Source organism: Parasteatoda tepidariorum, chromosome 7, assembly GCF_043381705.1.
Source record: "Parasteatoda tepidariorum isolate YZ-2023 chromosome 7, CAS_Ptep_4.0, whole genome shotgun sequence".
NCBI classification, from domain to species: domain Eukaryota; kingdom Metazoa; phylum Arthropoda; class Arachnida; order Araneae; family Theridiidae; genus Parasteatoda; species Parasteatoda tepidariorum.
Genome location: NC_092210.1, coordinates 67,852,665 through 67,866,053, shown reverse-complemented (window position 1 = coordinate 67,866,053; position 13,389 = coordinate 67,852,665). Strand labels below are relative to the sequence as shown.

At 25.0% G+C, this 13,389-nt stretch overlaps 1 protein-coding gene across 24 annotated transcripts in view; it reads left to right on the top strand.

Moving 5' to 3' along the window:
• LOC107456745 (uncharacterized) overlaps positions 1 to 13,389 on the top strand; it is a 142,719-nt gene that overhangs the window by 58,536 nt on the left and 70,794 nt on the right. For all 24 annotated transcript variants that reach the window (XM_043048039.2, XM_043048038.2, XM_043048042.2 and 21 more), the window contains 9 exons: positions 2,408 to 2,443; positions 2,559 to 2,642; positions 4,108 to 4,167; positions 6,008 to 6,058; positions 9,284 to 9,361; positions 10,065 to 10,124; positions 10,885 to 10,923; positions 11,839 to 11,922; positions 12,929 to 12,988. In XM_043048039.2, the coding sequence (XP_042903973.1) occupies positions 2,408 to 2,443; positions 2,559 to 2,642; positions 4,108 to 4,167; positions 6,008 to 6,058; positions 9,284 to 9,361; positions 10,065 to 10,124; positions 10,885 to 10,923; positions 11,839 to 11,922; positions 12,929 to 12,988 (552 nt within the window). The remainder of the gene's footprint in view (positions 1 to 2,407; positions 2,444 to 2,558; positions 2,643 to 4,107; positions 4,168 to 6,007; positions 6,059 to 9,283; positions 9,362 to 10,064; positions 10,125 to 10,884; positions 10,924 to 11,838; positions 11,923 to 12,928; positions 12,989 to 13,389) is intronic.

Here is a 13,389-nt window from a genome sequence, read left to right as displayed (position 1 = left end):
AGAGTCAGAGATGAGGGAGTGGTTTTAAAATATGAAAAATGCCTCTACTATTGTTAGCAATATGTTCCTTATGTTTAGTGAAGTTTAGTTTGTTAGCATTAAAATCAAATTTACTAAAACTTATTTAGTTGATGATATTCCAAGAATATTCGTGTTTAACAGTTATAGTCTAAAAATGAAGATGTTTCAAATTAAGAGGAGTACATAAAGAACAATTTTCAGATACACGGTAAATGAGTTTTACGGCATTTACCGTTTAATTTTGTTATAGAAAGTAGGTTATAAGTGGAGAAAAGCGGCAAATGATTTCCAATTCAAATAGTGATGATTTCATAATAATTGGGAGTAATAAAATGTATAAAAAAAGTAAAGGATTGTTATTTTCCTGTTAAAACATAAATTGAATACCTGGCTTAAATTTATTCATAATATTAAGTACATGTTTGTGATAGTAACATGTTAAGAGTAGACACTCAGAGAATGTAATGTACTGTGATAAAGTACTGAAGGTTTTTTAAAATAGAAAAACATATTTTTCATATCAGTAGAGTTTCATTTTAACAGTTTTTAATCATAAGTGAATTAATAATAATATTTCCTTCATTCTGTTTTATTAAAAAAGGGCGTAAAATATTATGACATATGACAATCAAGCAAATCAGAGGCAATGATTTAAACTTAATATTCTTTTCGCGAAACGAATTTTGATAGCTTGCTGATTTTTTTGAGAAATTGCTTGTTACAATGATACCAAATGGCGATGTGTAATATTTTCTACGGGTCAGTTTTGTTGTATTAACAATTAAATTTTTAATTTAAGAAACAATTATTGACCAAAAATAGAAAATTTTATTTGATTGACAAAATATTTTCATTTAATGTGAAAACATATTATTGATTTAGAAAAATTTCCTTCGCAAGTAATAGTTCAAACTGCGCAAATTTAGGCTTTAAAATAAGCTCTTTCACACATTCAATATTGGCACCACTTTTGACAAATATGCTAAGAATATTTTTTTAATTATTATTCTCTATTGTTATAATTGTTTTACCGTTAAGAGCACATACAATTAAATAAATAATGTCCAATATTATGACAATACAATGGCCACATAACCTAACGATAATTCAGTAATCGTGTCTTCATTAAAACCTTCATTTACTAACGTTCTCATTAAGGGTGTCTTTAATTGTCTGAAAATGAGATTACAAGTAGTTTACTATTGCTAGATTGATGTTTACAAACCAGTGCATAATATCTGAATTTGTTTAAAACAATCCACTTACTTAAATTCCGTCGTACAATTAATAGCTTAGGTAAGCATCTCAACCAATATATGCACTCATATTGAGTCAAAATCTTTGGTAATGATTTGTTTAGATTATTGGTTAAGACAGAATCTGTGTTGATGATTGTTTCAAGTTAAAATTAAGACTGAAATTTATTATAGTAATCCAATTCTGATTTGAAATAGCCATTTTTATGGCCATTCATAGCCATTTTTTCATCTTATTTTTCCCATTTTTCATCGCAGATTTTTCTCAAGGAAAAAACTATCTGCATTTGAACATTTAGGCTAGTATATTGCGCCCTTAAAATTTTTATAACAATAATCTTCTTAAATAGGAACTCCTTTACTTTAGAGCTATCACTTTGGATCGCGGATAGCTTTTAAGAAAACATTGATATTATCCATTGAAAATAAATATCGCAATTAAATATACTTTCGAATTTGAATAATTTGATCGTTTTCTAATAAAATGAATAATAAAATGTCTGAAACATTCAATATACTTCAGTTAGCATATTTTTCTCCAGTTCGCATAAATTTTACTAAGATTTAAGAACTTATTACTTACAATTATAGCTGGGATATTTATCAAATTTCTAGATAAAAGTTAAATTGAGGAATTTACGAAATTTCTGCAAGAGTAGGAGAATAGGATAGATATGATAGAATAGGATAGATATAAACAAAATTAAGGTTCAGCAAATGTTTCTCATGACAATATTTGGACTAGTAATCATAATTTAAGCATTTAAGTTTCTTCTGCTAAATGCTGAAATTCTCCAACCTAAAGATATACTGAATGCAATTAAACCGGAAGAATGTTTCAATACTTCCTCTTTATAGAATCTTAGATTTTTAAAACATAATAAATTTCAAAGCTATTTTAACTTTTCATAAAATATTTAGTAGTTGAGTAAAATGGTAAATTTTCGATAGCTGTTTTCATAAAAAGTTAGCAATGAAAGTAGTTACTGATTTTATATTAATTTACTAACTTATATCAAGGATTAATTTTCTTTTACTAATTTTTAATGACGAAAAAAGAGCAATATATATAAGAAATTGTTTGGCCAAAATAATGTCGATATTTAATAAGATAACTCTACTATTTTTAGGTTTGTTACCTGGAGCAAGTTCAAGTGGCGTACCCGGTAAGAATTTATTAAATTTATTAAACTGAATCCTTTTCATTTTTCTTTCACAAGCATTTTTAACAAAATTGTTTGCATTATATGTATATTTGAGTTGTTTCTTTTGAATTTTCAGATCAACTTGCTTCCGTTCCATTGAGGAAGATCATTAGGTTTAAACTAGGACCATTAGGAGTTATACCATTTAGCAGCGTACCAAGTAATTAGCTAATAATTATTTCAATAAGTAACTCGCAAAGCTTGTTAAGTTAAAATAAGTTATATTAATTTTAAAAATATTTTTATTTTGAATATGTTGCTGTCATTCAATGTATAAATTATGGCAATTTAATACAATGCCTAACAATGCCTAAAATCAACCAAAATTAATACTATTTTAACTATTGCCGAGACAAAACAAAAAATGACGCAATCTTCCTAATATCGAAATAAGAATTTTCTTTTTTAATGGAAATGAGATTGTATGACTCGTTAAAAACCTCCCTTATGAGTTTTTTAATTATATGCTAAATTTTTCCCTGTTTATTTTTAGAAAAAAATGCTTATATATTACGATGTCTGCATATGCTTTTTTCTTAATTTCTAACCATTTTTCCTTTTTAATAACTTAAGTTTTTAAAAAATAAACTGTCATTCACTTTTAGCAGCTTTTCCAACTAAGAATGCAAAGCGTTTGCATTTAGTCCGAAATAGATTCCAGTAACTAATCACAGTAACTTACAGAACTGAACGAGAACTATGAATTGTTAGGTATGGCGTAGAAAGTTCGATGCAATTTTATTGATTGTTCGTCACCTGTTATTATAAGTTGGGAAATGCTAGCTGGCGACTAATATCACATGTAACATCTTTGTTGAAAGCATAAACTTAAAACCTTTTTTTTTCACTATCGTTTATCCTTAATCCTTAATGTGGCTGTAAAGTCACAAAACATTATCTCTGCTTCAAAAGACATAATTCAATGCTTGATAAATTTTTTAGTGTAGTTGTTTTAATTTTTGAAAAGTGACTGAACTAAGATTGAACAAACACGAAAAGTGATTATGCGAATATTACAAAAGTCCGTTGATCCCGCAAGAAGTTCTAGTTATTACGTTCACAGGTAAAAATTTAAAAAATAATTTGAATTATAAGAACATTTTATCAAACAGATAGTTTAAGCGTTACATATTCATTTACGTTAAGGATGCTCAAATTTAAAAAAATATATATTTGATGCAATTTTATAATATCTGCATCTTCAAAAATTTTGTGTATGCTGTTACTCCATTAATTACCTGTATTAGTTGCTGTATTACCTGTATTAGCTCTAGTATTCATGTATAAAAAATACTATATAAATATTTTCTCTTTAGTTAAAAATTTATTTTTACAATAATAAAAAACAAATAAAAAATATCATTGACAGATGCTTTTTTTTCATTATTGCTGAGTATCAAAAGAATTGTGCTCCTTAAAATGTAAGATGTGAATTATAAAAAACTGTTTTACAATTTAAGGGTGAATAACTTTTCTTCATTAAAGAATGTATTTATGAAGAAAAGTTAAGATCACAAACCGAAATTAATTAATTAAAACAATAATTTCCAATAAAAAAATTGCTGTATTTTATGACAAAAGATATATACTGTATTGTAAAATTTATTTTGTTCATTCTTTTACAGGCAGTCTTGATTCTCAACCACTTAAAGTCCTATTCAAAACACCATTGAATAAGATTCCAGGTTAGTAACTGTTTATTCACCATGTGTTAAATACCGATAGATTCAGCACGTAAAAATCCTAATAAATCTTTGCAAATATTTTTTTCATTAATAAAGGTTTATTGGTACAATTTGATTAATATATATGCATAATATATGTATTAATTTTTCCGCCTTGTGTTTTTTTTTTTTTTTTTTTGGCTATAACTTCATAAATACCCAAAGAAATTAAACAAATTTCTGACGAAATTTGAGATTAATTACAAAATTGTTGATTTAAAATTTTAAATAAAAAAATCGTTAAAAACTGCGTAAGATATGAATATTTAACCTAGTTCTTTTACACGGTGCCTATGCAGAAAAAGTTTTAAAAGTAATTTGAGAATTTTGTAGGGAATCGTATTTAGGAAATAATTATATAAAAGCTGTACTTGAATATCTTTAAAATTTAAAAATTTTCCAGCTGTTTTCTTAGTAGTTTATGTACTTCTTAAAATAAAGCCCAAATCGATGCGGGCTTATCTGCAAATTTCATCTTGGAATGTTAAATAAGATATTAAATAAGATGTAATATTACACAAAAAATAAGACCATCATAGTGGGGGATCCCCCTCCACAAAAGTATGTTCTTTTCAGGATCTTTTCTTTTTCTATACCATCAAAGTTTAGTTTCTGGACGTTTATTCTAAATTATTATCGCTTATTATTAAATTTTGTCTAATGATACAAAATGAAATTTGTTAAAAAACCCTCATCGTTTTTAGCCTTCTTTTGAAAAGTACAAAATCTCCTTAAAAAATTGCTTGAAACCTTTGAAATTTTTAAGATATCCAAATATTTTTTTTTATTAATTTCCAAATACGATTCAATACAAAATTATGAAATGAACTTTTTGAAATTTTTTCATTGCTAGAACAAGAACTAGCTTTAATGCTCATAACTTGCGCAGTTTTAAACGAGTTTTTTTTTAAAATTTTAAATCAATAATTTTGTATTTAATTGAAAAAAACTTAAGATGAAATTTTTTTCATAAAAATGTCCATATCCTCATAAATATTCACTCCAGGTATGCGCAACTTTATGCAGCTATTAAAAATAAAAACTGAAGTGATCGATACAAGTTGCAAGCTTAATGCTTGATTTTATAGAACAGGATGTTTAAACATACTTGTTTCCCTTCGTATTTTATAGTAGATCTCTCAAATCACTGAAAGCTTTACATTTTATTGTAAAGTATGGAAAATCGCATGAAATAAACACCTCTAAAGAAACAAAATAATCACTTAAGTACTTCCTGAGAAATCAAGAAAAAATATATCAAAAACTGAAAGTGTCTCTTCCATCATTGTATAGTGCATTTTTATATATATTTCTTTTTTAACCTTCTGAGTGTTAATCCTGGCATTTTCAGAACTTTTAGATGCAAACTTTTCTGCATAAGAAACCGGTTTACCAATGTTATTCAATAGAAGCGGAGAAATTTCTGTGATATTTTTCCCAGGAGCTCAACGTTTAGAGGGTTAATTTATATATGATCCTCAGATTTTCGGAAATGTACAGATTTTGCTAATTGTAATAGAAATGTATATTGAAAATAATTTGAGAATTTTTTTTTCTTTAAATTTTTGATTGCAAGACATTGTAATCGAAAATTTCGCAAGTGATATATTTTAACATAAAAAATTGAAAAATAATTGTAACAAACAGGATATTAAATTAAATCGTAAAGGGAATATTTAAAACAGTAAGTTGAATAATTTCTAAAATTAATGAAGTGTGTCATAAATTATATGTTTACTTATATATTTGATTTAATATGTATTTTACAAATTTTAGATTTTTAAAAAATAATTCGTTTCAGGACTACTTGGAAACAACCCTAAACTCAAAGGCCCTGATGGAAAATTGCCAGGTATTTTTCTTTATCTTTTTATTATTATTATACGCTTATTATTATTATTATTATTATTACAAATATCACTTATTATTTCTTATTTACACGTTATCCACTGTGTATAGGTGCATTTATACATTTTACGTACATGTATTTTTTTACTTAGCATAAGAGTAGTTTCTCTTTGGTTTAAAACTGTTATTATTAAATCGCGTTTCTTTTTTAAAAATTAATTTGAAAATAACTTTAAATTTTGTTTTTTTTTCTTGTTACATAATTTTTAATATTTGATTATAATTGCTCTGCTCTTACAAAGGAATAGGGGCAAAATATCAAAATGTTATATAATTATAATAATAAGGTAACTGAATAATACACTAGCTAATAAATTAAGTAATAAGCTTAAACCAATTTATATATTAGAATAAATTTTAAAGTGGGAAAAGTTTTTCAAAAATTATAATTTCTTAAAGAGTTATATTATATTGCAGAGGCAATATTCCTTCACTTTCTTTTTCATTTCAGTTATGATGTTCTTTTATGATACTGAAGCGAAAACAAAACATAAACTTTGTACTACATTTAATTATAAAAAACTTCCATTTACTTAGTATTATAAATATTTAAGGGGTCACAGTACCCAAAAAATGACAAAAATACCAAAAATTTTTTTATTGCTTATAATAAAACTTCAAACTATTTCAAATGTACAGAAAAAAATTCATCTCTCTATCTACATTTTTAAAAAAGTTATGAATGATTTTAAATTGTTCTAATAAAGAAACTTCCTCAGCAGTCTGACTTCAAAGTGCTTTTTCGCATAGATGATAATTTTGTGTCTTAATCTTAATTAAATCCCTAAGGAATTTTTTCTATTTAAGATAAAGCTTTGAAGTAAACTTTTTTATCTAGAGTATAATACTCTTATTTAAACTGTGCATGGAATATGCATTTTATGAGGTATTACAACTTTTACGGCATGTTATATATACCTAACAGGAGTTTTTACCCTTTTTTTTCTACTTTTTTACAAAATAATCTATAAAAAATATTCTAATTGATATATCAACAAATGAATGCACAAAATTGTTAAGATAAATATTGCAAGCACTATGAAAAAAACTTTTTTTGAAAATATGTTAAAACAAAAAAGCCTTAGGGATTTAAAAATTTAGAATTTTTTCGACTTTTTTTAAAATTTAAAAAAAATTAAGCAGTTTAATCATTTTTTGAAGATAAATTATTGATTATAACTTAAATGAGCATGTAAAGCATCCTGAAAATGAATGATTATACCTTTATTTTAAAAAATTGTTGCAAAGGTACTGTGACCCCTTAAAATAAGCTATAATTAAATATTAACTTTATTAGATTAATAACTTTATTACCAACTCTATTTTGTTAATTTTACTGTAATTAAAATATTAAATGTATCAATTAAGCCACTAGGAATAATGGACAATGACGAGGAAGCTATACTTCCTCTCTCCATGCCAGTAGCCAATTACTTTTCTATGGGTGCATTGTTTGGTAATGGGTAATTTGTTTGTATTTGATATTTTGAAAATAAATTCTTTCAGATTTGAAACTACATAGTTTTCTCTAACCTTCTGCGATCTTTTTTTATTATACATTTTAAATTATTAATGGAGGTGAAATATTGAAAATGAGTTATCTTCTAGAAATCTGCTTTTTATCAAAATCCCGGAATCTATACCTTTCAAGCTTCTAAAATAAATGAATCGTATTTATTTTCTTCAATTATGAAATTTGTTGTTAGAAAAGAAAAATGAAAAAAATACTAAAACAATTTGCGAACAGAGTGCAAACGAATCCTCTATAAAGCTTTCTCTTCATTTACCAATAGAATTGCAAGTTTTAGTTCATGAAGTTTTTTTTTAGGGATGAGAGATAGGAGAGGGCCTCTTTGCATTGTTTGAAAAGCTTTGGAGTTAGATAACCTTGGGGTTTTCTATTGTGGTTGAAACTAGTTTTATTTCTTTCTCTTTCTTAAGACGAATATGATGGATTCTTCGGGAAGACTTTTCAGTTACTTTTCTTATCTGTTTATGAATTTAGGATACGTACATTTTTTTACTATGAAAAGTAACCCACTTAAACCATTTTGACAAATTAACTATATTAAATATATTTACATAACTAAACATTACAAAATGAATATTTATTTTATTTGTTTTGCTTATAATATTAAAAAATAGTCATAACTTATTAAAAAAATTTTAGATTAATGTATTTAATATTATTTCAATATTATTATATAGTAAATGAGATTAATTTCTTTTCTAACAATTTTGTTCTCTCTCTTCTTTTTTTTCGTATTTTAAGAGGTAAATTGAACATAAAGTTACGTACAGTATACGCAGAAAATTTTAATAATGAATATAAAATAGCTGTGTAAAATACCAAACTTATATGAAGAATTGTATGTAATTGAAGTACATAATATAAATAATAACATAATATAGTTATGTTGCATATTATGTAGCAATTAACAAACTTATATGTAATATTTAATTACAGCAATAGGTGCAAATATTTTAATAATAGGTGTAACTTCAAATTAATCCTTGTATGCTAACTAATTTTTTAAAACAATATCTAATGTTAAGTGAATGAATATTTATTTAACTAAATTCTGGACCTGTGACCCGAACCAAATTGAATGTAAAATTTATTTTACATTCGATTTGAAATGCATATGTTGTTTATTTGCTTGCTTTTTATATTTTTAAGTAATCACATAATACTTTATTATGCAACTTTTGATAAGTATATTTAGTCACAGTTTTACCTTTATTAAAAAGTGAATTATATTAATTTATTTTCTAATAATTATTTCACTTTTATCATAAATTGAATATAAAGCAATGTTTATTCAATGCTCGCAATTAAATGTATTTGTCGCCATTTATTATTGTTCAATATTAAGTAATATTTTTAAATATCTTCTTGCTTCTCAATTTTATTTCCTTTAAAAATTCATTTCATTTCACATTACCTTATATAAGGCTTGTATCTCATTAGTTGCCCCATCTTGCAAAGAACTAAGTGGCTTCCTAAATGATACCAAACATCGGTATTAAAAAAGAAAAAAAAATTTACATAGTAAAAAAGTTATTCGACTTAAACATTTTCTAACATAATCAGTTCAAATATTATTAATCAGTAATATGTAAAAAAAGCTTCAAAACAATATTAAATCATAATTAATTTTCATTTCAGATGGCTCTACACCTCTAAAAGATTTGGGATCGATTGAAATGCCACCCTTCGGCAAGATTCCATTAAATAATGTACCAGGTAAACATTTGACGATAAACTATTTTCATTTCTTGTAAAAATTTCTGGAAAATTTTAACTTCACAAGATTTTAATTTTACAAACATACTAAATCTCGTAAATTGCATCAAATGTAAGCTAATTTTAGCAAATCTGAATTTTTCGTTCACGGAAAAACAATGAGAGGGCCTATAACATATTTTAAATTTTTTTTACAACAATATAGTTTAATAATATAGTACAATATTTTCTAATCAATTGAGTAATTTGTTTTATTGATATTTTACCATTTTTTAGAACTCACAAACCCATAACTTTTTGCCTAAGTGTCAAAAAAATATTCCTTTTAAAAAATTTAAAGTAGTTTTAAAATTTACCATTTATTTAACTCCGAGTTTCTTCAAATAAAAAAATTTTTAATAATATTTTTAATTTAAATGAAATTTTAAAAAAATAAATTCAAAATAAATTTTGGAGTATAGACGCATAGTTATAAGAATTAAAATTGATAATATAATTTAAAAAAATCAAACTTTAGTTTAAATAAAGTTCAAATGTTGCAAAGTATATAAATGTGACTTACTGTGTTTTCATTTTTATTTTTATTCATTAAACACACAACTTTAATTTTCATTGAATATTAAATATCACCATCAGTAACAATCATATTTGTTTTCAATAATTATACTCTAATTAAATATATAAATAACTAATATTTTTTCAGATAACGTTGCTCCTACACCTTTGAAGAGTTTGGAAAAAACACCAGTCAATAAGTTGCCAGGTACGTATATATTTTAATATGATGACTTTGAAATTTACATTTTCCAACTATTTTTTTTCCTAATTTCTACCTTTTTTTAAGTTGTAGAACAACTCTTATCCACATTGTTATTACTAAGTGAAAGAAAAGGAAATTATTTACTGTATTTTGAGATGACCAGTAAAAGAAAAAGAAAATATTTTTATTTTAAGCAATAATTCATGCGATATATAAATAAAACTGTCAGTTTTTATTTATTTCTGCCCTTTTCTGCATTAGACAGCTATTTTTCCCCAAATTTCAAGCCGCATGTATAAACTTATGTAATTTGAATTTTGTTATACATCTACTTGTTATACATTTTGTTATTCATCTTTTGTTATAAAGTCAATCATGTCTTCATTTTGTATCATTAAGCACTTTATTAGATGTTTCGAGTAGTTATAATGGCTATACTGGTTTTTCAAACAATTTCTTTTAAAAATAAAAGTAAAAATATTATGAAGTAAAAAAATAAAAAATAAAAACTTTTTGGTTTAAAAATAAAATCAAGAAAGACACTTAGGTATATCAATAAATTTTCTTAATATTTTATAGTAAAAATAAATTTTACAAATGGTATTCTAAGAAGAATGTTTTTAAACTCATACGTCCAAAAGAATCTAATAACTAATATAATATAGATTGTTTGGTATGTGTTAAGATTTTTATTACTAACTATGCCTTATGATTGTTAAAATTTAATATTTTTTAATCATTGCTGTTTGTTTTTTTTTTGTAGATAAGCTTGGTAAATCTCCTCCTTACGGAAAATTACCAGGTACGATATACATTCTCAATATACTTTCGTTAGCTTTATTTTTATGTGTCTTTAACAGGATATAAAATCGGAAGTAATTTTCATTATCTACGAACAATTTTGTTCTCTAACAATTTCACAACCCTTTAAGAATGCGTCTTTGCTGAACCCCAACTTTTTTTGACTTAGATCCTTCACAATTCTGCTTGATCTATAACATTAGTCCAATCTTTTTCTGATATAGGAAAATTTGATTTCAAGCAAAGAGATTGGATAGAAAAATTATCATAGCACTTACGGCTGCAATGTTAATAATTAAATTAGTATCATCAGGGGCGTTTGCAGGGATTCATATGATTGGTTACATATGAATTGTTATATGATGGTAAAATATTATGATTTGTGTTTGAATAGATCGTCAATAGCGTCTTTAATATGCATTGAGAAAAGCATTTTCCTTTCTTTCAAGAAGCATTTTCCTTTCTTTGGTTCATGGTATAACAGATACATAGTAAAACGGTTGGTACAACAGTTATACAGCAGATGATATAACAGTTATATAACAGATGCATAAAGTCTATATATACCCAAAAATATGACAATTCCTCTATTTGAAAGAAATCTTAACATTATAAGCGTTTATATTAAAAGCGTTTAAAGCTTGAAAACTAAAAAAGGCCATGTCAAGGTCATTAGCATAAACTAATTTCATTTTCAAATTTCTTAGGATCAATATGAATCCCACGCTTTCCATGTCCGTTTAATTTCAAACAAAAATTTGCATTACTTTTTTCCGAGCAACATACAATTTCTACCATAGATAAATTTATTTATATATGAACATAGAGCATATTATTTGTAAAGTACATTTTACACATTTGCTACAATATAACGAGCACATAAGTAACACATTTATTTTTTATTTGTGCATTTTAGATCAAGTTGGTTCAGTACCAACTTCAAAATTAGGTAGACTCGACTTAGGACCATTCGGTAAATTGCCATTGAGAGATGTTCCAGGTAATTATGAATTTCATTTACATTTTTGTTGTTTACTTAAATGAAAATCACATCCTATGTTTTTTCTAAAGGTTAAACATTTGAAGCGTATAAATAAGATAAGATTAGATGCTATGTTTAAAAGAAAAGTATCAGCGTTTCCATAAACAGAAGAAATATTTCAAGGAATTAATTCTAATATATATATATATATATATATATTCATNATATATATATATATATTGTTTAACTAGTGATTATGCACCGATTCTATATGAAACACATCAACAAATAAAAAATATGGATAAATAGCGAATGTGACGCTTTCAATGATATTTATGTCCTGAGCATATATGCATACTAGTTCATTATTTTGTTTGGAACAGAGAAATTCTAAATGCATTACTTTGATTTTCATTAGATAGAGGAATTAGTTTTAACCTCAATATAAGAATGCGTATTTTAAATTTTCGGTAAGCTGATTAGCAACAAGAAATATGATAGATTATCATGATTTAATTAGTGATAGGCCATAAGAAGATGTAATATTAATCACCCCATAATTATGTAATATGCTTTCAATTCTTTAATAAGTTTAGTTATTATTAATTGTAAGTATAATTTTAAAAAATTGGTCCGAGAATAGACTTGCAATTTGATTATACTTCTAAAAACGTATATTGACTTTGACACATGCATTTTTAAAAAAGCATGAAATTGTTTCGATTCGAAATACAAAAATTTTTAAACCCATTAAAAAATTTAGCGCAAGTGGTAAGTGTGAAAATGCGATACTTTTTTTTCTTGATCAAAAGTAAGCCTTGTTTTAATCTAAAGCCATGCAACAAACTATTCTTATCTTAAAAACTAAATTCTATATAGATTTTCTTAAATTAGCCTTATATAATTCATGTGGCTAAAATAATGTTTTTATGAAAGCTAGTGTTTTTATACTACTAGTGCTTTTATAAAAAACAAAATGCATTCAAATTATAACTTTTGAAACAAAAAATGTGATTAATTTTAGATGGTCTTGGAAAGCTGCCACTTGGAAAATTGGCTCATCTTCCATTGAAACAGCTACCAGGTAATTTTGATAACTCTTAAATTATTTAATCCAATTTATTTTTAATAAAATGTTAACTCTTAATGATTTTATCACATTTTACCGTAAACAATGACTATACTATATTTAGAAATTAATTTTAAAATGATTTGAATACTATTGCCATCAACGTGCATTAATAGTAATTGATTCCTGACCATTAGAGTTCAATAAATTTCGATACGAAATTTCATTTTATTTCAAGTCGTAACATATCCTCAATAAGTTAGTTTTAATACAATAATGAGTACTAAATTTATATGATTTTACATAAGTTTCAAATTGGGTATTATTGTATTATTTGTTTAAACATTTCAGATTAGATATATTTGTGATACATATTTTTTCATAATACTATAGATAAAATTAAATTTTATTGCTTT